The sequence below is a fragment of the Dermacentor silvarum genome, chromosome 7 (assembly GCF_013339745.2).
Source record: "Dermacentor silvarum isolate Dsil-2018 chromosome 7, BIME_Dsil_1.4, whole genome shotgun sequence".
NCBI classification, from domain to species: domain Eukaryota; kingdom Metazoa; phylum Arthropoda; class Arachnida; order Ixodida; family Ixodidae; genus Dermacentor; species Dermacentor silvarum.
The window spans coordinates 8,791,091-8,818,291 of record NC_051160.1 but is presented as its reverse complement, the minus strand read 5'-3'; the positions used below and the strand labels follow the sequence as shown (position 1 = coordinate 8,818,291).

At 48.2% G+C, this 27,201-nt stretch overlaps 1 protein-coding gene across 1 annotated transcript; it reads left to right on the top strand.

Moving 5' to 3' along the window:
• Nucleotides 1-140: 140 nt before the first annotated feature.
• On the top strand, nucleotides 141-24,589 carry LOC119459409 (uncharacterized). The gene is made up of 6 exons (XM_037721197.2): nucleotides 141-350; nucleotides 9,659-9,763; nucleotides 11,234-11,284; nucleotides 11,351-11,416; nucleotides 15,330-15,376; nucleotides 24,410-24,589. The coding sequence occupies exons 1-6, from the start codon at nucleotides 318-320 to the stop codon at nucleotides 24,492-24,494; spliced, it is 387 nt and encodes a 128-aa protein (XP_037577125.2). The 5' UTR covers nucleotides 141-317; the 3' UTR covers nucleotides 24,495-24,589.
• The last annotated feature ends 2,612 nt before the right edge of the window (nucleotides 24,590-27,201 follow it).

Sequence of the window (27,201 nt, the reverse complement as noted above, 5' to 3'; positions counted from 1 at the left end):
CTGACGAAAGCATAGTTGCGCGAACAGAAAAGAAAGACTTGGTAAGAAAAGTAGGAAACGATAGGTCAGGCGCTGAACTTAAACTGATTTATTCTGACAGCAGAGCAAGAGGGAGTGAACAAATGCGCATGCGTGTGTCGTCTAAGGCGATTATAGTGACGTCTTTAGCAGCTGCATCTCGTTGTCAAACAGAAAAACAGACGTATCACTAATACAACTCGTGCCTCTCTGTTTTATGTGATAAGCCTCCAAAATTTCTCTAGCTAACGTGTCACCACTCTTGACAATTATCTTAATGTCACGCAGTAGTGGCTCACATGTGCCGGTCAAGCAAACCATGCAATGCGCAGGTAAGTGCGCATTACCTTTGTTTATGATTGAAAATTCATGCTCCCGTGCCCGGTCACAGACACATCTCCCCGTTTGGCCCACGTAGGACTTCCCACATTTCAGCGGTACCTCATATAGAACGCCAGTCGCACATTTCACGTAAGGTCTGGTGTGGTTTTTCTGGCATCCTGACTTTTTGTCAACGCGGCTAATGCGCGGACACAGTCGAGCCAACTTGCGTGGCGCCGAGAAAACAACAGGTACACCAAACCTATTTGCGACTTTCTTCAAATTGTGGGAAATTTTGTGGACATATGGCACCACTGCGGGCTTGCATCCCTTTTGGTTAGGGTTAGGCATATGCTTTTTGCCCTTCAAATTCTGGAGCAATGTTCTTGAGACGGCCCCTACGACCGAGCTCGGGTAGCCGGCTTTCTGTAGCCTCGCCAATTGGTTGTCAAAGCTAGCCTGCATCGCGTGAGAGCACGACTTCATGAGAGCAGATTCAAGGCATAGAGTGGCTATTGCTCTTTTTACTAACTTTGAATGTGCCGAATCGTACGGCAGCAATTCCTTCTGTGCACGTGGGCTATACTGCCAACAGACGTGGTTTCTGTCAAGAACTAAAATCAGATCATAAAACTGAAGATTACCATGCTAAAAACGTCACTGCAATCGCCTTAGACGACACTGACACGTGCATGCGCATTTGTTCACTCCCTCTTGCTCTGTCAGAATAAATCAGTTGAAGTTCAGCGCCTGACCTATAGTTTCCTACTTTACTTACCAAGTCTTTCTTTTCAGTTGGCGCAACCATGCTTTCCTCAGACATATGTAGCAGTTTAGAATGCCACTTTTTTACTGAGCATTGGGAAAGCATCAGCTTCTATCACCGGCAAGCCTCCCGTGTAGACTTGTGGAGGAGGAGGAAACAACTTTAATTCGTCAATTTGGCTTAGTGAGGGGTGGCTATATTAGGCGATGGAAACGTTGACTCCGAGCTTAGGTTGCCCAGTGTTCGTCACAGTAGCACTGCGCACTGGCCACCTTGCATGGCGATTTCACTCGAGGCTCGTTTTCGCCGTGGCCGTGCTGCGAGAGGGTGCCAAGGAGGTGCGCGCAGTGCTTTTGGCTGCAGAGCCAATCGCTCCGTCACTCGAGTGGCTCTGCAGGGGACACATTCGTGCGTTGTGCGCGCGTGCGCAAGCGTTCATCTTTGAAAGAACGAGGGACGAGAAAGGGACGCGTGTCCCAAAGATGATGAACCAGTAGCCATCCGCACCATTTGCTAAGTACTATTACCGACACAAGCGTTTATGCTGATCGGCTCTGCACACATATATAACACCATGGTGCACGGTCTCAGCGGAACGTACAGCAAAGGTTAAGCTGAAACTGCCTCCTCCTTTCATTGGGCAAACGCCGGTGGCTTTACGTCGGTTGTTACGCCGACGTTGCGCGACGCCTGGTGCTCTGGTTCTGATTTCCACCTGTGATGCGTCCCAACGCTTTCGAAGCTCTGTGAACATCGCCGGGCGGGGACATGGCACGCAGAAAAAACTGTCAGCCCTTCCACTGGGGTGGAGATGGAAGACCAGCGAAGCTGTACTATGGTGGGAATTATGTATTTCCAATTATCACTATTAAGATGTGATGGTGTAATTGGTTATTATTTGAACTATTAAAGAATGGAGAAATATATATGATCGGTGGTTTTCATTTATTTAGTGACCACAGGGACATTGCCTTATGGTCGCTACGGTACACCGCCATAGGGTGTACGGCAAAGGTTGGCACGTTCTTCATAAACACGTCACCAACGCCGCGCTCGTTCGGTGCGAACGCGGGCAAAACGCCGCCGCCGTCGACAACAGTTCTGCACGTTGTTGGCGCTGCTCCCCCCCTCCCTCCCGTCCCCCCCCCCCCCCCCCGGGGCCTTTCGCGCGACGGAAGAAGTCGCGTTTGCTCTCCGCCGTGCGTTCGCTCCGCGTGAAAGCGCGCGTTTGAGTGTGAGTGAAAGCGCGCGTTTCCCACGCGCTTTCACTCACACATACAGCATACGGCCAATGAGTTTTTTTTCTACAAGCGGACACGACCATCGGAGAATGAGCCCTTAACAGCTTCGCTGTAAAGCATCATGGCTGCACTGTTCCACTTTCTACGGCAGGCCTATTGTTGACGGCGCACCCCTTCGTTCCGTTCCCCCTTCTACCATACATGGCAGTATCTAGCGTGCGGGTAGTCACTGAGATAAAATCATTACAACAAGAAACTCTACTGTGCAGCAGCAACGTGTCAACACGCTAAGCCTTGTTATTTATCCCTTCCTGTGCTTTGCCCTTTGGGCGACCATACTGATATGTTTTGTTGGGGTAACAGCGGGCAAGATTACGCTTTTTATTAGTGTCAGGTAATGGCCGCTTGTCTCTACAATTTCTTTTTACAGCGAACCTGTATACCTCTCGTTGGTCGGAAAATCTTGTGGCGTAAACACAAAACTCCAGGTGAACAATTGAAGGCAAACGGCATATCTTTCTTTGCAATCAGGCATACATCATACATATCAGTGAAGTAAAGAATCGCCGGATCCGGCACATAAATAGTTCAAAAAATATAAGCATGTAGGAAAAAATTAGCAGTGGCTTAGCTCGGCTATGCCAGGGTATACGTAGTGTGAGCGAATGTTCCGCTGGTTATTCTTAGCTTTCCTGGTTGTCTAGGATTACCTTGATTATCATGCTTACTGCTGCTTCAATGACACACACACGGTATACACATTATACATGTGACACATGTATATTTATTTATTTTTTTGCTCAACGTCTGGTTGCTTCTTTACTGCCACAAAGATGGCCGTATCTTTGGCCCCAACGCAGTATTTTGAATTGATTGTCTGTCTCTGATACACAAGATCAACGGTGGTTCCCCACTGGGTCGTCTGTACAGTTGGAACACTGGCCAAGTCCAGGTTAAACGTGTCCTTCAAAAGACCACCAAGAGAGTCTGGAGCACGATTGAAGTCACCAGCCACCCCACACAGTTCAGTTGCCGCACGACTAGGTATAGACGTAGTCACTACGTCTATAGTGTCTTTAACTGAATTGTTCGGCGACACGTACACGGCTTCGATGACCACACCACGTTCGTCAAGCTCAACGGCACAGGCTTCATTCACCCTTGGACACCGCTACGTTTGGCAGTTCTCTGGCAGCAATCCAATTCTTCACATAAATACAGACTCCAGAGCTTCTGGTAGCGTCAACAAGACTGAGTCAACGTTTCATGCATGGCACTACTTACCGGCGTCAAGTCTTTCATGTGCCACAGTCTTTCACACACGTCGCACACATATCCAAACAGATTGTTTACGAAGACCGTCTCGAAGGTCCGAGTCGCATGGGCGCTTTCGCTAAGTTTCACCGTATAGTCAGTCAATCGGCGAGCCTTGACGTCATCGACGGCGTCTTGTTGTTGCTGCTGCTCAGATGGTCAGGCACGTCGCTCAGCCTCCTGGCGACGCCGCTTTGCTAGACGTTGCTCCCTTTTCTCCGGTGTCTCCGCAGCACGTTTAGCCTTCTTCTGTTCGTTCTTCATACGCTCAACCGCTAATTGCCAGGCAACTACTTCGGGATCCGATGAGTGAAGCTTCTCCGCTCTTCTGCGCCACTGAGCAGCAATTTCTCTCTCCTTCATGACTATACCACACTGGCAAACGCCCAGCGCAAACGATCAAACGGCAGCGCAAACGCCGGGCAAACGCCCGGCGCGCTAGCTGCTAGCTGTCACTGCTCCTCGCGCACGCGCAGCACGGCTCTCCAGGAGCCACGCGAAACTGCTCAACCTCAGCCAGGGTAGTGTGCATATATATGCACTTAGTGACGTCACCACGCTTGCATATATAAAAGGGAGACCCGTCTAGTAACTCATTCAGTTCATTTTAAGGCTGCGATGGGTAGACCACGGAAATTAAAAGAAACCAGAACAGCGTGAACAGCTCGACCATGTGTGATGTTTGATACAGCTTCGCTGGACATTCACGTTCGCAGGGGGGGGGGGGGGGGGGGGCGGCCAATCTTTTTTTTTTTTTTTTCGGAGCAGTCAACGCGCGCTTTTCCACTGTAATTGTTGGGCACGGGCGCAATAACATTTTGTTAGACTTGCAGGCTATATACTCGCGGACCACTTCATTTATGCTGTGTGGCGATTTTAATTTTCCGGACATTAACTGGGAAGATCTAGAGGCGCATAGCCGGCAATCCAAAGATTTTCTTGATACGATCCTAACATTTAATTTTACTCAGATGGTTGATATGCCAACGCGTGAGGGGAACATTCTCGACCTTGTTCTTGTTTCTGATGCTGAAATAATAAAATCGCTATCATCTGTTGGTGGTCTAAGCGATCACAAATTACTACTATTTAATCTCTGCATTGCAGTTCCTATCCGACAACCCTCAACAAAACAGATTAGGGACTACAACAAAGCAGACTTCAGCAAAATCAATACTGAACTAAACAAGTTTTCTTTTTCTTTTCGTCAGACTGCTCCTTCTCGTACAGTAGATGAAAACTGGATGCTATTTAAGAATACGTTACTATCACTTGTTGAGAGACATGTGCCCCTTGTTCGCATTCGCGGTGATTTAGGAAAGCCCTGGTTTTCGAATACATTAAGGAGGCTGTTAGGTAAGAAAAAACGTCTTTTTCGTGATGTGAAACGCTCGAAATCTTGTTTAAAGTGGGACAAGTACTTTACATGCCTTCGTGAATACACCAACACTTTGAAACAATCCAAAAAGAAATTCTTCCACCACGACTTGCAGAACATTATTCGTGTCAACCCAAAAAGATTTTGGAATATTCTGAAACCAAACAATCGCTCCAACAACATTTCTTTGACTTACCCTGACGGTACAAATGTGCCACTTGATCAGCGGTCAGACGTAATCAACTGATATTTTTCTTCTGTTTTCACTCGTGAGTCTGCACTAAAGGACGTTGATTTGCCCAGCTACTGTTTCCCCCGCATGCTTCCTATTATCATTAATTCTCAAGGCATTATGAAGCTAATTGAAAACCTGAAAATTTCTAGTGCCCCCGGGCCAGATAACATCTCTGCTAAGATACTAAAAGGTACGAAAGAAATTTCCAGTCAAATATTACAAATAATTTTTACCCAGTCCATTACCGATAGCTCACTTCCAAATGACTGGAAAATCAGTAAAGTGGTACCTGTATATAAGTCAGGCAGCCGCTCTGATCCTTCTAACTATCGTCCCATTTCTCTAACAAGCATTGCCTGTAAACTCCTAGAACATATAATATATTCACAAATAGCATGTCATCTTGGGGATCATTCCTTCTTTTTTCACAATCAACACGGTTTCCGGCCTGGTTTGTCATGCGATACACAGCTTTTTGAATTTGTTACTGATCTTCACCTGAACTTAGACTCATCAATTCAGACTGACGTCATCTACCTAGACTTTGCCAAAGCATTCGACTGTGTTCCCCATCAGCGACTTTTGGCCAAACTTTCATGCCTAAATCTCGACCCTCTCGCACTATCATGGATCCATTGCTTCCTAAGAAATCGCCTCCAGTACACAGCTGTCGGAAATCATTGCTCTGGCACTTCTAGCGTCATCTCCGGCGTACCACAAGGGTCTGTCCTCGGTCCCCTTCTCTTTCTCATCTTCATAAACGACCTTCCTAACGGCATTTCATCCTCTATGAGACTTTTCGCAGACGACTGCGTACTTTATCGTCGCATCAAGGACCAAACCGACCATGCAATACTTCAACAAGACTTACATTTAATAGAAACCTGGTGTTCCAATTCTCTTATGAAACTTAACATCTCCAAATGTAAAGTTATGCGGATCTCCCGTAAGCACTCTAACAAGGAATACCAGTATTCTCTAAATTCGACAACCCTATCCACCGTTCAATCATATCGTTATCTCGGTATCACCATTAACAGCAAGTTGACCTGGACCGACCACATCACAAAATTGGCTACCGACACTACTAAATCACTTGGTTACGTCAGACGCAACCTGGCCCTGTGCCCCCCATCGACACGAAAACATGCCTATGAAACTTTCATTCGAAGTAAACTTGAATACGCCTCAGCTATTTGGAGCCCGCACCAAGCTTACTTGATCAACACTTTAGAATCAATACAAAATCGTGCCGCTAGATTCATCACTTCCAGGTACAGCCGCCAAGAAAGTATCAGTAAGATTAAATCATCCTTAGGACTCGAACCATTGTTGTTGCGTCGGAAAATTGCAAAGCTGTGCCTTTTCCATCGAATATATTATAACTTCCCACATCTGCATGGAAAGCTTCTTATTCCACCAACCCGTACATCTCGTCGCCTTTTTAACTCTTGCAGCATCCAGCGCTTGCATGGTTCAACATCTTCCTTTAATCAATCGTTTTTGCCTAGCACTATCGCAGAGTGGAACAGATTACCAGATAGAGTTGTCAGCGAGCGTAATCACATTATCTTTAAACGGCTGCTTACTGATTACCTCAAACTCTAACCTTATAATGACCGTACTGTGATTTCCTTCTTTCGCTTTTTCTTTTTTTCTTTTTTCTTTTTTTTTCTTGCTTTTGCATTGTATTCGGTGTGCCGCGAAGTTTTTCCTTTTTTTGTGTGTGTTCCTTTTTTCTTTTTAGTTGTGTTCTCAAATGAAATCCACAGGCTGTAGGAAATTGCAACCATGTCTATATTCCTATTCTTACCTCCTGTAACCCCCCCTTATGTAATACCCCGACAGGGGTCCTTAAGGGAAAATAAATGATGATGAATGATGATGAAAGCGCGCACAAGCGAGAGTGCTTCGGGAAGATTCCCACATTTTCATCCGCATTAATTTAAACCTGGGAAGAGAACACAAACGCCCTATTTAAAACAGCTAAACAGGAGAGACCCCACCACTAATTTATTTTGCGGCTTTCGCTTCCGCGTTTGGACAAGCGCGAATCCGTCGCACGTGGAAGGTGCATCGATTCATTCGTCTCTTGCGAGAAGGCGCTGCCAGACTACTTAGAGCGGTATAGCACATCATGTTGACAGACAGACAGACAGACAGACAGACAGACAGACAGACAGACAGACAGACAGACAGACAGACAGCAGACATACAGACGCAGACATGACAGACATACAGACAGACATACAGACAACGACAGACCAGACAGACAGACAGACAGACAGACAGACAACAACAGACGACATACAGACAGACAGACAGACAGAAGACAGACAGACGACAGACAGACAGACAGACAGACAGACAGACAGACAGACAGACAGACAGACAGACAGACAGACAGACAGACAGACAGACAGACAGACAGACAGACAGACAGACAGACAGACAGACAGACAGACAGACAGACAGACAGACAGACAGACAGACAGACAGACAGACAGACAGACAGACAGACAGACAGACAGACAGACAGACAGACAGACAGACAGACAGACAGACAGACAGACAGACAGACAGACAGACAGACAGACAGACAGACAGACAGACAGACAGACAGACAGACAGACAGACAGACAGACAGACAGACAGACAGACAGACAGACAGACAGACAGACAGACAGACAGACAGACAGACAGACAGACAGACAGACAGACAGACAGACAGACAGACAGACAGACAGACAGACAGACAGACAGACAGACAGACAGACAGACAGACAGACAGACAGACAGACAGACAGACAGACAGACAGACAGACAGACAGACAGACAGACAGACAGACAGACAGACAGACAGACAGACAGACAGACAGACAGACAGACAGACAGACAGACAGACAGACAGACAGACAGACAGACAGACAGACAGACAGACAGACAGACAGACAGACAGACAGACAGACAGACAGACAGACAGACAGACAGACAGACAGACAGACAGACAGACAGACAGACAGACAGACAGACAGACAGACAGACAGACAGACAGACAGACAGACAGACAGACAGACAGACAGACAGACAGACAGACAGACAGACAGACAGACAGACAGACAGACAGACAGACAGACAGACAGACAGACAGACAGACAGACAGACAGACAGACAGACAGACAGACAGACAGACAGACAGACAGACAGACAGACAGACAGACAGACAGACAGACAGACAGACAGACAGACAGACAGACAGACAGACAGACAGACAGACAGACAGACAGACAGACAGACAGACAGACAGACAGACAGACAGACAGACAGACAGACAGACAGACAGACAGACAGACAGACAGACAGACAGACAGACAGACAGACAGACAGACAGACAGACAGACAGACAGAGACAGACAGAGACAGACAGAGACAGACAGAGACAGACAGAGACAGACAGACAAAGGTGGGTGACGCCTAAGGAGGGTCGACTGGCGACCCTCCTTAGGCGTCACCCACGTCGGGACCGGGAGTCCAAGACGTAGCTGGCTCCGAAGGTCGGTGCTCGTGATGCAGGTGTAGAAGTCAGTCCCGGCGATGCGATGGACCATGGAGTTGATTTGTAAGCGGGGGCAGCCCCATATGATGTGATTAAAGGTGGCTAATTCACCACAGAGAGAGCACTGAGGGGAGATTTCCATGTAGCTGGCCATAATGGCTGGCGACGGAAAGGTGTTCGTTTGAATTAGTCGGAGGGCTATCTCCTGGCCTCTGGAAAGTTCTTTGTGTGGAGTGGGGAGGGTTCTCTTACCTAGTTTGTAGCGATTCGTGGGTCTCCGCCAGCAGGATCCTCAACTCCCGCCCCACACCCGTCGGGGTGCGGGAGGCCTGGTCAAGAAGGACCCGACGCGCCGGGGCGGCACGCGAGTCCTCGCGCCTGGGCGTGAGCCATTTCGTTGGTGTTGGGGATGCCGTCGACGGCCTCACCCAGATGGGCGGGAAACCACACCAACGCGTGAGAGTACACTTTGCAGTAAGTGAGAATCGTGGCGGCCTTTTCCGCGATGTGGTTGGAGTCGAAAGCCCTTACGGCAGACAGGGAGTCAGTGAAGATGGTGAAGGTATATCATCCGTTGGGATAGCAAGCGAAATGGCTACTTGCTCAGCGATGCGGGCGGACTTGGTTTGAACTGTGGCAGCATTGAGTAGCCGCCCTTTGTTAACATACCGTTACCGTTTATTTGTCTTCACTCATTCTAGCGGCGTCTACAAAGATTTCGCCATCGCCCCGGCACTTGTTACCACACCCCATAGCTTTCCCTTCACTGCCACAGAAAGTATATAGTGCCGTGTTGAGCCATCGTGACAGCTGCACTTCCTTTGCACAGGGTTTGGACGGCATGTCTAAGAAGGACATCGTGGTGTCCCTGGGCTGCTTCGCATTGTACACTTTCTCCCAGCAGATGGCCGACCCCTGCGTGGACGCCAACCTCGTGAGTTTGACCATATACGGCTCCGGCGAGTCAGTTGAAAACTGCAGCACATGGGGTTTTCATTCGACATAAGCTGCGCCGAAGGGAAGAGTTACACAAAGCAGTGAAAAAAGATGAGGAACAAGACTTCACTCTAACATATATGCTCAAAGGAACTTGCTGTTGGGCTAGTTGGTAACACATATCAGATAATTAAAAGAGCGCAAATAGGCACACCATGCACACACGTAGACACACTACATACATCCCCCGCACATGATGCTGCGTGTGGGCGAGTTCGCGAGGCGTATTCACTTGAAATGAATTTCCAGTAGGACAACAGTTTCGACATGTTATCTTCCAAAGTGTGGAAGGAAATACATACGCGTAGCGCACATTGCATAAAAGATCGTTTTGTTAAAAAAGTAAATGGAATAACAACACATTTTTACGGCGATATTGAGGGCGCATATCGCCGAACTATCTACAAAATCCGTGAATTGCAATATGTGACCTATTAAAAAGTAAACCAGGGGTTTTTTGTTAATTAGCTTAAAATATGTTTCGATTTCTCTTGCAAGTAATGTCCGCCTCTCTAAATAATCCAGCTCAAGCACTAGAACTGCGTTATCTGCGACAGGCAATTTTTAAGAATTCCGTTAAACTTGAAAACGACGGCCCCGTATGGTATTCGGGCACACTATCGGGTTAGCTTGTCGCAGACAGCGTTCCCCGGCATATCACGTGACTGCTGTTGCCTACGCGGCTTTAGCGAGTGACTCAGTTCATAACTGTCTCGTGAGTATGAAATACAAGTAACTAGCCTATTGCGCGCTCTAGTAAACATTCCTCTAAGCTGCACGTAAATCTTACAAATCAACTAAGGTGCAATAAACGCTCGCGGCACGGCCACCAAGTGAGGCCGCGGGTCCACGGGTGCATTGCACGCCGATTGAATTCTGCGCACCTAGCTCGGAACTGTGTGTCTACGAATACCTGCCAATAACTCTCCCGAATGTATCGTAAGGTTTATGAATTTGGGCCAGTTTTACGATTTTGAGAAAGTTGCATCAAGTTTTACGAAATCGTAATTCTGCTTGCGAAAATGGTTCGCATGTCGGTCCCCATTCCTTCCGATGGAAGTCTTCGATGATGAAAGGCTCCAAACTTGCTTCAAGCAAGTTTATACAAACAAGTTCCTGAAGCAACTAAAATTGGCAACAGCTAAGTCGCTGAAACAGTTACTCTGATCTAAAAACAGTTTTGTTTTTGTCAGGATTTGCTCAAATAAGTTTTCCGCTACTCGGTGTGCTGCGTCTAAAGTTAGATCAAGTACGTATGTATCCCCGAAAAGACGTGTGCTAAGGGCAAGCTTCGAAAAAATGCTCGCCCCTGTAGTACTGGCTGCCTAAACAATTTCCAGGAAAGGCACTTCACATTTGCACGGGTACTTTTGCTTTTCCACGCACGTGTTTCGCCTATGTGTTTCAGCTGACGGAGTTGCTCTTGTGCCAGTACGACTACATGGAAGACAAACATCTGGTGAGTTCACTTCTATAGGGCTTAACACTTCGAGCACACACTAACTCTAGCGCTGTTCCTCCCCAGCTGCTGCGAGAGTTCAACAATGTCAAATCCCGCGAGGAGATCATCAAGATGATGGAAGATCTTAAGGTAGGCGAGAAGTAGCCTCAAGGAATAGACACATTGCAGTAAAAAGGAACCGTGAAATTTTGCGGCTCAGTGGACGCCGTACGTCGTGTTCGGTCACCTGGGTTTCTTAACTAGACTCTAAAGGAAAGTCGAGTTAGATGGAAAGATTAGCCTTTTGTAATAGCGAATTCGTCGTTCGTAGCGAGAACAGAGATTTTGTAAGCGAGCGAATGACGAAACTGGAAAATGGGAGTGGCGCCACCTATTGTGAACTATCGTACCTCTCATGTGACGTCACCACTGCTAATTCACAGGGAGCGATAGGAAATAAACTAGGATAGCTAGGGCATTGCGTCACGCAGCCAGCCTTGATGAGCGAACACCCCGTGAAGCCATTCCTTTCGCTTTTACCTTGGCAGTAAGGGCTCAACACGTGACCACTGAGACTCAGCGTATTGGCCGGTAATGTTTGGTTCCCGGTAGTTTTTATACGATGTGCATTTGTTCGGGGGCTGCCTGCCGTAGCTCTAGTACGGTGGCTAGATGGGTAGGTGTGCCGTCCGCCGGGCACGAAGAGTAGTTTAGCGCTTCTCTGCATCATGACGACAAAATTGGCGCTGCGGTCGGGGGTCTGTCGCAGGCGGCGCTCGTCGTCTGCTGCTGCGGCCACGTTACATTGCAACTGCGGAGTATTTACCATCGTATTTAAACTGAAAACCACATTCACAGTGGCATCATAGACAGTTACAAATTTCTGAACGCAGCAGAGCTCTGTCACTTGCGAAGGTAACGTACTTGCCTTTTCCGTCACCTGTTCCCGTTTTCCGTCACCTGTTTCCGTTTCCCCGTTTGACGTTCAAGAATATAATAGGTATTAACGCTGTTTAGTTCGGTAAACACGTTAAACTTGAGTCTACGAGGAGAAGTACAAATTCTGAATGGACGAAATAGTCCTTCATCAGTTCTTCTAAAGCGAGAAAGACAAAATTTGCTTTGCAGAATAGATGTAGTATGTAGGGGCTGTACACGAACGTGCAGGGTGTATTCGTATACCACGGAATGTGCAAGAGAAATGCTTTGGCTTGAAGGGATGTAAAATACAATGTAATGAATATTGATATTCCTAAAATCCTTTGATTCTAAATATTGAAACTAAAATCCTTTGATTCGATTTCCTTGACTGCAGTCAAGGAAATTGAACCAAAGAATTTTAGTATTGGGGCTATTATAAATTTATAAAATATATTATAAACTTGTTGGTGATAAAGAAAAAAAGTTCTTACGTCGTGCGATTATGTATGATGAAAGCAGTAGCTTGTAGCATGAAAAATCATACTTTGGACTCGTGAAGATCGTATGCATGTATACTTGAATACAATAATAATTTAGGCAATTCCTCGGTCACACACGCAAACCATGCCGCAACACCAAGCTTTTATTGCAACTATAGATTTAAATGAAACATTTCACTGCATCACAGCGCTCAAAATGCACGTAGAGTAGCCGCAGCGTAAGGTGCTGTTTATTTTCTGTAGTACGCTCAGGAGCCGAGTTTTGGTCGTCACAAGGAAGTGCAGGTGAGCAATATATGTATTAGGTTGATGATCCTGTTCGTAATTTCGATTTTATGCTGCTCACAACCGATGACTCCTGAACGCTTCAGCTGGCGAAAGGGGGGGCAATGCCAGCGGCAGGGTATATATGCCAGTCGTTGCGTTGTAAACCGCGGCCGCTGCACTTGAAGCTGAATTTTTTGCACACACAAACATTTCGTCGGCAGTCTTTGAGCAGGTTCATTTCTTCACTTGTCTACAAATACTCATTCTTCACCTGTAGAACACGCGACATTTTCATTCGCATCCTATTTGCTTGGAGCGTGTGTAAGTTTAAATTGGCCAATGTCTCCAGAGGAGTTGCTCGCTGTCTCTTCCGGATTATTTCAACGGCCGACATGCCGTTGGAGTCTCGCCTTGTTGTTTTTCTAGAAATTTTCTTCAATATGTAAGGCGCCGCGTCGGGTAGCACCGAAGGAACAGCGTCACTCTAACCGCACATACGCCATCGGAATCTGCACAATCTTCCTGCCGGTCATACGCTCGATGACATGTTCCTTGAAGTGGCGCTGGCACATGACTAATGCGGTTGAAACATTTTTTTCAGCACGGCGAAGGGCAAGCTGACGTCTCTCGGAAAGTACTGGGTCTCAGCGCATCGAAACCAATGATTCTTTAGCGCGTGGTTTGCATGTTTGTAGCCGAACTTACAATTCGGTGCAATGCAAGTGGTGTTCTTCCGGCTTGTTTTCTTCTGTGCAGGAACACTTTCACTCTGTCCCGGAGTCTCACGATCTTGGTATTCACGAATATCACCCACAGTCTTCACTTCGCTCCTTAAACGTCCAAGGAAATTACAAGAATTCGGAGAACTATCGTGACTGCGAGCGCAGCGCTCCGTGCCCGGAGCGTGTTAACAGACGATATAAATGACCGATTTTCAAAATTACTCATTGCAACAAGAAACATCGCACTGTTAAGCACTCTCTCAACATAATTTAACCATTGTCTTTCAAGTTTTACTGTGAAAACGTATTATCTTAAATATTACAAGTGCGCAATAAGAACACTCTCAGTAGCAGACGACGCGCGCTTCACGGCAAACCTCTGACCGCAGCGCCACTCCTGCTCTCATGATGCGGAGAAGCAGTGAACTACGCCGGTCGGCACACCTACCAATCTAGCCACCGTAGCTCTAGAGTGTGTACTAGGTAGTAGCTCTGCCTGCAGAGCGGGAGCACTAAAATCTACCACGTGATCTGTCGTGACATGTTGGGCCGACTCGTTTGGCTTCAATCGGGTTGCGAAATACAGGGAGGTCACGTAGAGATTACGTCAACTCGTCCGTTTCGGCGCACGTGGTTCTGATAGATGAGCAGCGGCGGGACCTCCGGCTTTCTGTGCAACAAAGTGGTACACAGGAAACAATCATAGACTTCTAGACGAACAATCTATCTATCTAGCTCGACTTAATGTTTCCTTTATAGGGGCCCCTTAACGGGCACCTAAATCTAAACATACGCGAGCGTTTTTGCATTTCACCCCCGTTGAAACGCGATCATCACGGCCGGTCTTCGAACCCGCAACCTAGCGCTCAACAGCACAGCGCCACTGAGATCCAGCTTACCTCTCACCGGTGTATCAGCGATACGTGCCATTCCATGAACCTCGTGCACAAAATCGCACGAAATGGCGCCTCTGGCGTCGAAATGTGGAAGGTCTCCTTCAGGGCAAATGTGCCAAAGCTCGGTTTTGAGGCCTTGTCAAGCTGCCAGTTATTGTGGCAGCTTTTGCTGACTACGGGCTCCCGTCATCACAGTCCATGCAATGAGAAAAAAAAAAAAAAGACCAGATGTGATGGTAACTTTCGTGCGCAGCGCTGGCAAGTAGTATGCGACTAGCGCCCCCATCCTTAGTAAGAGCTCCCGCAGCGGTCAATGCATGCAGAAACACATCATCCCAGCCTCTTGGGGAATACGCTTCATCTCTAAAAGAGTTGACTGTTGGGCTAGTTGGTGTTTATACATAGGAACCATTGTTAAAAGCGCAAAACCACACAAGATATGTGCGCGCCTGTGCTCGTCTGGTCTTATCTTGTGTTGTGTGGTTTTGCGCTTTTAACAATGGTTCCTACGCTTCATCTCGACGGTTCATTTAGCGGCGTAATCTCGATGGTTCATCTCGACGCTTCGTCATTGACAAGCCTTCTTTCAACTACGACCCGCTTCTGGCGCGATGCTTCTATGTGTTAGTTTGCCGATCATCGCAACGAGCCTTTATGCAGGGCCGCCGCGCTGCCAGTGACGTGCAGTGCTGAATGCGTGAGAGCACGTGCTTTACAGCTGTAGTGAGAACGTAACGTGATTCTCGTTGCCCTCCAGAACTGCATGGGAACAACGCCGGATCCGGTGCTGCAGGAGCCGAATGGGTTCGTAAAACAATCATTCGAATCACTTCATGCGCTCGATTTCGTCCCTCGCTTGCTTTTCAAAGTGTTGCTCTGGATTGGAAGCATATCCCTAGGTACTCATCATTTTTATGTAATTTAAGTGGATAAATAACTCAGCGTGGCGTCCACTTACGGACACCAACTACGAGTATTGTTCTGTATTGTTCGGTGTCTCTTTTTTTTCTCCTTCATTGAAGAATAACCGAATAGACGCAAAATGTTGCCGGAAGGGTAGTAAACTTGTTGCACGGCCAGTCTTAAAACGATTGAACCAACGCTTAACTAAGGACACATGCCAAGGCTAGTCGCACATTCAATGGCACGTGATGCTGGAAACGTCCTCACGTTCCGCTACTTCTGTCTTAAAGAAAAAAACACAATTATTTTTGCAATTATTATATTACTGCTGACACGTTCAGGCGAGCAGATAAATTGAAAACGAATAGTCGTTGCAATAAAAGCTCTGCAGTACAAGATGTCTGGCGGCGCGTCATGATTGATGACAGAATCGCAAGACGTACTACTTCACCAGCGCCGCTGTTTTCCGATTGTAAGTAGATCTACGCTTGCACGCCTCCGCTACGCTACTCCCGCTAATTCAACCCTTGCGGGACTGCAAGATCTGATCGATTTATCCGGAAGGTTCAATTAACTAACGGTGGCAATATGAATGTATTCATATCTTTTTTTATTGCCTAAACTAATACGTAATGTACGTATGCTCTTGAAGCGGCGACTCAGGCGCAGAGAAGCAACATGTTTAAAGCTGCTTCAGCCGTGAACTTAGCGAGAACGAATGGCTTCATGTATGGAAGGAGCATTGGCCACTAAAAGATAAAAAATACATTTAAATAAGACAACTTCACGCCTAGGGAAGCAGTCTGCTGAATTTGTGTTGTCAAGCTTTAGTAATCGCTGCTCACATAAGAGGGCACCCGGTGTGGATCGAATTAACCAAAGCGGCGCATGCTTTCCAGTTTGAATTGAACAAGTTTTCTATATGTATGGCTTCTCCCGTGGCTTTTCAATGCGTTCTAATTAGGCGAAAAGTCAAATTACACGAGGTCGAATTTGCAGGAGTCGACTGCATTTTGTTTTACTTGAGGTAGCGAATTATACTTAGTGCTTACAATGGTTTCCGTGAAGCCTCGTGTCTGAAGCATGTCGGGTGTCATCTGTCTCATCACTAAAAATCGCAGAGAGAGAGAGAGAGAGCAAGGAGAGGAAAGGCAGGGAGGGCTACCCCACACTGGGGGTATGGGAAAGGGGAAATAGAAAGTGGAAAAGAGGGAGAGAGTGAGCACTGAGTACACGTGGGAGGACGCACAGGGGCACTATAAGCGGTTTCTCAAACCGGTGCACTTCAAGTACTGTACTAGCGCACGAATCGCTTTTTGTGCCAGTTACGGATGTGGCCACGGTACCAGTATCTTTCGACTCAGAGAACAGTATCGAGTCCAGTCGGTTTAAAGTTGACCTGAAAGAGAGGCGTTGTACGTCGTAGCGAGGACAGGTACACAATAGGTGCGCGATGGTTTCCTCGAACCTACAGGAGTCGCACGTCGGGCTCTCGGCCATTCCCATACGATAGCAGTTAGCGTTCGTGAACGCCACTCCCAGCCACAAGCTGCACAGCAAGGTTGCTTCGCCGTGGGAAAGGCTAGATGGCAGTTGCCGAAGCAAGGGGTCCAGCTTATGCAATCGGCAATAGAAGGCACTTGAAGTCCAGAAAGCTTGTGCCATTTTGCATGCAAGCAGACGAAGTTCCCTGGCGCTGTCCGTCTTCGCCAAAGGTATTGGACGCGTCTGGGTGTCTTCGTGGGCAGGCCGGGCAGCCCCGTCAGCAAAGTTGTTGCCGACGATGCAACAGTGTGCAGGAATCCACTAAAACATTATGTTGTGCCCTCTTTCCAGAATATGGTGGTGTACTTCCCTGATATCGGATATCAGCTGCTCGTATGTTCAGTGATGTAAGGCTGACCTTGATACTGTGAATAGCTGCCTTAGAGTCTCAAAATATGACCCATTTCTGTGCCGGCTCTTCGGTGACATAGGTCATCGCGGCATGGAGGGCTGCAAGCTCTGCCGCCGTAGATGTGGCCACATGTGTGACACTTTGAATTTAACTGTAGCCTGCTTAGCTGGAATGCGGCAGTTCAGCAGGTCGAACAGTCAGTATACCTGTATATTTGTATGCGGTCATGATATGTATGGTGCAGTAATAGGAGCGTCAGTTGTTTCAGATCCAGCGACGGATGATTGACCTTCTTTGTAATTCCGGTGAGTGAGTGAGTGAAATAACTTTATTTAGGTCCAGAGAAGACGCAGGGGAGACCCCGTGTCACCCGGCTAGTCCCACGTATGGACCGCCAAGCCGAGCTTGACTGTTCCGGGCACTCTGGACGGTCAGGATTTGGACGTTGAGTTCGGGGCTGCCCAAAAGCGCAGCCCACCTATCCTCGCTGAAGGCGGAGCCGATGGCTTCACACTCCCACAACACATGGTTCAATGTTGCCGTTAGTCCACAGGAGGGCAGTCCGCACTGGGATACCTTTCAGGGTATATAGTGTGAAGAACCGCAAGGTTAGGATACGCACGATCTTGTAAAAGTCGAAGGGTCACCGCCCGCGCTCTGCATAAGGCAGGGTGTAATTTCGGTAATTGCAAAGTTCACTTGAGGCTGTCGCAGGCACCACAGGGGAGATGAAGGCTTCGCCACCGGTGTTTAAGATGACGGTACGCACTCTTGATGAGCGCTGTTCACTCTTGATAAGGTCGCCTGAGGTTTCTCGGCTGGTAGGGAAGCCAAGTGATGGTCGGTAATCCATGAGAGATGGCGAACGTGCGCTCTGAGAGAGTCGACAGCTACGTGTGTCTGGATCGTATGGTCTCTCGCGATGGAAAGTGTTGCAGTTCTTGAGGTGCACCGAGGTAGCCCTAAACACGTGCGTAGGCCTTGACCTTGTATGCTTTCCATAGCGCGGATGTTGGTCTTACATGTATTTGACAAAACTGGTAGTCTTTTACGCAGGAGCCCCAGGAACAGTACCCTGTATAGCTGCAGCATAGAATGGACAGGTGTACCCCAGGTTCTTCCGCGGAGAAATTTCAAGACCTGAGCAATGGCATTTAACTCCTTCAAATAGATGGTGAAGACTCCACGAGAGGTTGCGGTCAATGAGGACACCCAGAAACGATGTGTCTGAACATCGGACACAGCTTGACTGTTGATTGAAACGGATACAATGACATTTGTTTACTCGTAAAGCCAACCAATGCGCACTTTTCGGTAGACACACTGAGGCCTTGTTCTTGGAGATAAGACGCCATCATGGTTGCCGCCCGCTGAAGCCTGGCCCGCACATGAAGGCGAGTCCCCGCATAGGCCCAGATGCAATTGTCGTCGGCGTATATTGAGACATGAACTGTCGGCGTTAAGTACTCCGCAAGTCCTACCAGGACAAGGTTGAACAATAGGGGGCTCAACACCCCACCCTGCGGCACACCACGGCAGATGTAATGTTCCGAAGTTGGGCCGTCTTCGGTCTGTAAGAAAAAATTGGAGTAGCTTGCACTGGAAGAACAATGATAAAGAGACAGCGGAGCTGATGGGCACCTAGCTAGTCCTGGCTTTTGGGCTAGGCTAAGCACTACCAAGTCATCCCCAGCATTTTCCGGAATTTATAATTATTGATCAATTATCGATTAGCTATTGATTGGCTATCGATTGGCTATCGCAAGGCATTTGCTACGTATTTGGGCTAGGCTAAGCACTACCAAGTCATCCCCTGCATTTTCCGGAATTTATTGATTATTGATCGATTATGGATTAGCTATTGATTTCGTATTTGGGCTAGGCTAAGCACTACCAAATCATCCCCAGCATTTCTGGAATTTATTCATTATTGTTCGATTATCGATTAGCTATTGATTGGCTATCAATTAGTCACTTAAGTAGTCCCAACCATGCTTAGCTAGACTTAGCCAGGCTCAGATTAGCTAATTCACAGGGGTATGCATGTGCCATTGCGCTTGGACCCTTTCTGCACTACCGCCAGGATCGGCCCACATTTCTTGTGGACGACTAACGGACTAACGGCCGGCTTAAACAGCTCCGCTGTTAAAAGCACCTCTCAGTCAAACAGTTCCGAATCCATTGACACATCTGGCCACCAACTACCGCTGCCTCAAGTAATGTCAGTATGGCCTCACGGGTAACGTTGTCGAATGCTCCTTTGACATAAAAAAAAAAAAAGTGCCACTAATATGCGTTTGCGGCTTTTAGGTGCGAAGCACCTTATGCGCTCAGGCTGTCGGCATCTCCTGTCGTAATCGTCGTCGTAGGTACGCAAGCGGCTCGTGCTCGCCCTCGGCACGCGCTCGTGCCACTGCTCCAGCGTTCGTCGTCGTCTTCCACAGCTGGCTGCGTTGCCGCCCATCATCCCATGCGTAGAATTTCACTTCTGTCGTCGTAATGGGGAGGCCGCGTTTACGGGTTTATGAGCCATTGCTTAAAGCAGTATGAGCCCATTAACGGTGAATCACTGCATGCTTCGCACCTCCCCAGGTTTCACTTAGTGGAGCTGCATTTCGCTCAATGGGTCATTCGAGCATCAACTTTTTTTTTTCTTTTTTGTTCTAGGACCCAGGTAAAGAGGTGAATAACGTTGTCGATGGACGAGTGACCTCGACGAAAGCCCGCCATGGCGCCCGCATAGATGTTGAATCGCTCGAGGTGCCATTCTCAGCGAGCAAGAATAATTCTTTCCATCACTTTGCCAACGCAGCTCGAAAACGCAATCAGTCGATATGATGATAAATCAAGCGAGGACTTTCCAGGTTTCAGAATGGGAATGAAGCGGCTCGATTTCCATTGTTGAGGAATGGCGCTGTTGTGCCACGACTCATTGTAGTACTTGAGCAGCTCACCACGTGCATGAGTCATGTCCAAGGTGGCATAGGGCAGCGCACATGATGCCATGTGGTCTTGGTGACGAAGAACGCCTGCACGTCGCCAACGCAAGTTCTTCGAGCGAAAATGGCACATTAATTTCAGGTACACGTGCCTCAGCGATGTCATTCAGTGCTGCGTCAGTAGGGATGACCACGGACCCAGCAACCCGCGCACAGAACTCTTCAGCCACTTCAAGCTGCGTTGGTAGAGGGCCAGAGCAGAAAAGCGCTTCCTAAAAGATCGCAGCCATTCCACTCTGTGAATGTGCGCAACCAGCCTCCCCATACCAGCGCACGAAACATACTAACTGCCTATTTGGTTCTTTGCGCAGATGCGGAAATGCAGCAGATGGCTTGTTATAACAAGCAACCACCTGTCACACCAAACGATCGATGCGCGCTACGGCCATTAGCACTCCCTCAGCGCAGCCAAACCGAGCAGCTGGCTAAGTCAAGAGCTGGGGCAGCTGTCAAAAGCGCATCACGTTCACGCTTCGCGACCTCACGAACGTTACCAATCACCATCAAATCGTTCTCGAACCACAGTCTGTCGCACACGGCACAACTGAATCCGCATTGTCTGTCCAGAAAGTCCATCTTAAATTTAGCACACACACCCTTGTGCTTGTCCATACTGGCGTGGTACCTACGTCGCTTCGCCGCATTCTCCGCTTTGCGGCACCCGTCGTTTTTACTGTTGAGCCCACCCCTTACGGGCAGCATCTCGGGCACGATTTTTACTTCTTTCTGGGGTTTTACGTGCCAAAACCAGTTCTTATTATAAGGCACGCCGTAGTGGAGGGCTCCGGAATAATTTTGACCGCCTGGGGTTCTTTAACGTGCACTACAACGCAAGCACACGGGCGTTTTTGCATTTCGCCTCCATCGAAATGCGGCCACCGCGGCCGGGATTCGATCCCGCGATCTCGTGCTCAGCAGCGCAACGCCTTAGCTGACTGAGCCACCCCGGCGGGTTCACGATTTTTACTGCTACTCGCCGCCAGTTTCCTAGCTTTCCTCTTGCTACGCCAGGTGCCAGCACATGCCTTACTGGTTTGCTTTGCCTCCTCATAGAGGGCGCGGGAGTTTTGAGGCGCGAAAATTGCAACATCTATCGGAGAGTAGACATATACAGCTGCGCTGTAAAAATATACATTTGATGGGCGCAAATGTGGACTCCGAAATCTGGGAAGCAACAGCCGGAGGCACCACAGCCACGAGTCGCAGCAAAACAGATTTCATCAAGGAGAGCGTTGCCAGCACAAGTTGGTCAACGCGCGTCTGAGGCGTTGCGGCAAGAGCATCTCAGCGGCACCGCGTGCGCAACAGAGACCCGAAGATGACGTACATCGAAATCGCCACGTACACACTTGCGTTATTTTAAATAATATCGCGCGAGGGCCGATCGCACGGCGGTCTTGTAGCGGCGAGGTGTGAAGCGAACAGCGCGGCAGAATGAACTGGAAATCGCCTGCCGCGCCCCCGCATGATGCCGCCGACCCCGCTACAAGTCCGCTGACCCGTCGTGCGGTCGACGCTCAGGCATCATCCGACCGGACGGCGTGTCAGCAGCCTTGTAGCGGCGAGGCACGGCGGGATGTGCAGTCGTGCAAGTCTGGTGCGCTTCAGGAGTGACACCGCTACAAGACCGCCCTGCGGTCGAGGCTCGCGTGATATTGTTAAAACATTGCAAGGGTGCACATGCACAGTCCCGTGTGTGCTGTTGCAGAGTGATTCTACTGTTGCCATAAAACAAGATCAAAATTTATGTATGCACATGGATGTGTGCATGACGCAATGTACGAGGTCTGTTCAAAAAGTCCATGCATCTATAGTCCTCAGAAACGTCGTGCAAGTGGCGCCGCTCTCTCCATTCGAGCTCTGTAGCACAGACGAGGTATGCGTGCACTTTGTTTTGTCTTTGTCGAAATGCAGATCGGCGACCAGACGGAACAAAAAGATAACATTTCTTGTGAAGTTGAGCAAGAACTGCGCAGAAATTCACCCAACTTTGCAAAAGGCCTACGGAAAGGATGCCCTAAAAGGAAGAACTGTACTCCAGTGGGTTCAGCGTTTCCGGGAAAGCCTTGAATTAAGACTGCAAGGACGCCCCTCCACTTCGTATGAAGATGGAAACATCGATCGGGTGCGATCTGTCGTGCTCTGTTACCAGCGAATGACTGGTTTGATAAAGTCGTCAGTTAATCGAATTTTGACCGAAAATGCGGAAATGAAAATTATTTTCGCCAAGATGGTACCGGAACTGCTGACTGCTGCTCAGTTGCGCATGCACAACGCAGCGCAGTTATCGTAAGTTCACTTCCTTCATCACGTACCCAGGCGTCGTCACCCGTACAGCCCGCAGCGGTTGTCACTTCAAATAAATTGCCTGCCAAGTCTCCAACACATAATATCAAACACAAGTACATCAAGAGCTAGTTACGGTAAATAATCATTTATATGCGTGCAAGGACACCTAAATCTAACAGCATTTCTAAACAGTGACCATTTTGTCATTTCTTTCGACACCTCTCTAGGAAGAAAGTTGCGGCTGCATTGCCGCTAGTTCCAGCAACCACTTCTTTGGAGAGGTTTTCCGGCGACACTGTGAAACTGAGCTGGCCAACGTTGGGACAAACAGGCTGGCGTTGTAAACGCGTGCGCCATTTCGGCGTTGAATAGTCGGCGCTGATATGGCGGCGATAGTGAATGTTCGCTGCAGGGGCGGCAACTAAGAACTCGCGTGAACGTGCGTCACAAATGAAGGGAAGCTAAAATCACCTTACTCACGGATGGTGTAGACTGCTTTAGACTCCGCGCCGTACTATATACAGAGTGTTCGTGCGCTGCGCAATCGTGATGTTTCAGCTGCAGTTTGACTATAGATTTGTTGCGGAAAGGGAACACGTACATTTGCGTTTAGCTTCTAGCAAGGGCATATATGCAGCCAGTACGTGCCAAGTCGGGAGCTTTTCCTCGGCTGATGCGGAAGACGACGCGCAGTCTGCTCTGATTGGCTACAGTCAGCCAAGTGAAGCACGCGATGTCGTAGCCTTTTCCCGGCAACGCCCTTGTCCGCACGAGCCTGCACGAAGTGTATGTAAAAAAAAAAAAAAAAAAAAAAAAAAAAATCACCTTATATTGGTTTAGAGTAACTTAATATTTTGTGCTTACGAATGTATGTGGCCCTGCCGCCCCTGAGCTGCTGACTGCTGCTGCAACTGCTGAGTTGCGATGAAATGAATGTTGCATTGGTTGGAAAACTTCGGACGACATCGATGAATCCTCGCAAAGGGTCGTCACCGGCGACGGAACTGATTTACGAATACGACACCGAGCTGAAGTAGCAGAGCAAGGTGTGGAAAAATAAAGATAAGCCAAGGCCGAAATGCGCGTAAGAACAAAGCAAGAATCGGTCATGTTTTTGACTGCCGTAGAATTGTGTATCAAACATTTGTGCTTGAAGGTGAAGCCAACTACGCGTCCCAAAGCGTCTAAAAGATCGTGTGCGGTGAGTGCGAGCAAATTTTTTGTCGAACATAATTATAGGGGCGCTGGATTCAGCATCGCAGTGATGTCCCTGCGCACTGTGCATTGATAGGGCGGGAGTTTTTGCCACGCAGCTCCATCGCTGTGCTGGAACAGCCCTCACCGGTTTAGCGTGCTGCGACTTTTCTTTTCTTTGATCCCAAAATGACCAACTCTGTGTGCTACATTTCGGGGATGTAACCACATCTCAAAGGGAAATGACATCGCTGCTGAAGCGCTTCACAGAAGATGGCTTCCAGCATTAATGGAAGTAGTATGTTGTACCAAGTATAACACATTTACCAACCAGCTCAGTTTTCACTTATACTAAATTGAAGAAAAGGTGGAGCCAGTGGGGACTCAAATGGGGAGTATTTGCAAGCGACCACATTGATGTATGTGAAAGTTTGTGACAGAATTACTTTAAACGTATACTGCACGAACTTTTGGGATAGGCCTCGTGTTGTGTGTATAAGTGTCCTCGGGCCCTTGCAGCATTTGAAAGGCTCTTTCTCTCGCCATCTCCTGCAGGGCGACCGCCAACGAAATAGAGGTGATGGAAGTATTCATCAAGCCAGTGAAGAAGATGCGAGCCTACATAGAGAGCCAGCTCTAATCTCACTGGCCTGCACTTGCAGGCACCACGAAACATTTGACGGTAGTCACCGAAAAAAAAACAAAGATTGGTCAAATAAACCCAAAAGCTTTTCACTTAGTACATCTCATGAATTCATTGCCCCTGAGTGATACCACGCACAAGGAAATTTTTTTCTTTTTTTTTTTTGTGAGAGACGTTCGCCGAGGACACTAGCAGTGATTTATCGCTGGCGATTTGGAATTAAATCGATGGTCATAAATTAGGGTTTAATTCAGCTGAATGCTCACACAATTTATTGCAAAGCATAAATATTTCAGCTTGTAGGTATGGCATGTTTAGCAATGCACAGTGCAACATTAAGAGGCCCCTTTATCTCGGGGACAATTCGATTTTCATATTTGAATACATGTGAAATGCAGAAGTGCTCTTGCGAGACAGCCGCTGGACCGATTTGAATGAAATTTGTTGCATTTGGTAGAGAAGGTTAAGTTCTAGTGACTTTAGGAAAGAAAATTTGAATCGTCGAGAATGTTTTACAAAAATTTTCAGAACTGTTAAGCTTGAATAAAATTTAAGCACGAAGTGTACAAGTGCGTAGCTCTGCACCGAAAACATACATCGCAGTTCTGCAAATAGCATCTGTTCGAGCAGGGGTCTCCAAACTGCGGAAGACTTCCGACCGGTCCATCCGATGACGCAATGCCGCTTTTCTAAGCAAAGCCTCCGCTGCGCATCCGCCTGCGAGCGGCAACGCTTTACAAAACCTTGCCCCATTGCGTTTCTTTCTGTGAGCTGGCCTCACTGCAGTCACAAGATCATGCCACCTCGTGCGATCTTCGCGTGAGGAGCGCGTGAAGCTCGGGGGGTTATACGGAATTAGAAAAGAAAAAGGACTTCTGAAAGTGCGGAGCCAATGTTGTTGCACTGCATGAGCTGACCCTCTGTGGGAAATACGTGTCCTGTGTTCGGAAAGCTCTTGTTTCCGTCGCTAATGTTATGAGCTCGCATGGCCAGTGCCTCGAATTTATAAATGCGACGGAATTTGAGCTCGTAGACGTTACGTATCAAACGGCAGTTCGACGGCTGAGCAGTTCAGCCTCATTTCTTTAACCTTGGGGAAGAAATAGAGTTCCAAAGATCACCCCGAGCCACTCCTGTGCAGTGACAAGTGACCCTAGAATTGGCTTCTTGCGTTGACTTAACGGACCACATAAATAAATTAGGTTTGAAGCTGTAAAGAGAGGCACACCTCATTCGTGACCTGTACGTGGACATAAAAGACTTCAGGGCAAAGCGCAGTTTTTGGAGAAGCAGGTACAAAATCGAATGTAGTAGCATTTCCGCTGCTGTTCAAGAATTAGTACGCAGACCAGTACGGCATTTTCTTCCCTATTGGCGCCAAAAATTTTCAGCAACTTGCACACACAGTTTCGCCAGTCATACTCTGACCTTAATGCATGAAGGAAAAATGTCACAGTTTCGCCCTAAGGGCGAAGCAATGAATGCGATAGCAACACAGCAATATCATACGAAGTAAGGTGAGCGGCCTTGGTAGCAATATGAATTGTAGTAAACATGAGCTGATTAAGTAAGCAGGTGTGCTGCGGCGTAAGTAGACCGACATGAAGAGAGACTCGATGACCACGAGAAGGCGCGTGTGAAACGGTGGTGTTGATGAGAAGCGCTTACCGTGGGCAGCGCGTGCAAAGGGACACACCTGTAGTGCTGCACTGCCGATCTGGGCAGCATTGCATGTGTAGCGTGCGTTGGAAAATGTGGCCCGACTATTACTAACTGAATGAACAAGCGTGGTGTGAGCGCGCACAAACAAACATGAATAGATCACACTGAATGACTGCAGCCAACGACTGTGAAAACGCTGGCAGCGAGCGCATACGCCGCGCAGCGGGCGAAGGTACGTGCGGTCTATCGCTTCAACGGAAACTGAGCGGCGAATGCACGGCGCATAAAGGTGAGAGCCGTGTGGAGATAAGAGACTGTGCGGGCGAGCGAACGACGAGCGCGGTTGTTGGCAGAGCAGAAAGTTGAACCAGCGCTGGTTCAACTGCGCCTTCCAATAAAGTATCAGTCTAGCGCTGTGTCCCGTTGTTTCTTCACCCTCTGTGTGAGCCCCCTTAAGATGCTTTACCAACTAGCCCACCACGCCATCCTTGTATTGCTGGAGGAGACCTTTGAGCTGTGCTAGCTTATGCCCTGGAAGATTCGGATTAATATCAAAGGCTGGTTCAGTAACATGGACCATTGTGGTTGGTTCGGCTGAATCCGAGGGGACCAACGTATCGCTGACTATGCGCGCAAGCCCTTGTTCCCGGTGCTGAAATTCATGACTGAAGTTTGTCACCATTACCTGCGCTTTTCCTCCGCGCAATTTCACGACTCCCCCTGCGACGCCGATTTAACGGTCGAGCAGCTGTTGTTGACCATTCTCAACGACGTGCCTCCCGTGTTCCGCATCATGCCACCATGAAAATAATCATGCCGGCGCGAGGTGGAACTTCGAGCACGGCAAGGTGGTTCGTGGACAGCGTTATCGACTTGGATCGATGGCTGCGCCGCGTTAGCTTAGGAAGCCCATGCCGAGGATTACGTCCCGTGAGCATTGTGGCAATTAGATAACAAACGTCGCAGGGTAAGTCTGGTTACGCACTGTAACCCTTGGCGTGTAGATTTCAGTAGGCGTTATCAGGTGTCCTGCAGTTGTCCG

What these genes read in the sequence shown, in the direction of transcription:
- LOC119459409 (XM_037721197.2), top strand. Translation starts at nt 318, where the DNA reads ATGTGCCGGTCAAGCAAACCATGCAATGCGCAG. An exon ending in CCTGCGTGGACGCCAACCTC is followed by an intron (nt 9,764 to 11,233) that starts GTGAGTTTGACC and finishes TATGTGTTTCAG; the next exon opens with CTGACGGAGTTGCTCTTGTG. An exon ending in GTGCTGCAGGAGCCGAATGG is followed by an intron (nt 15,377 to 24,409) that starts GTTCGTAAAACA and finishes CATCTCCTGCAG; the next exon opens with GGCGACCGCCAACGAAATAG.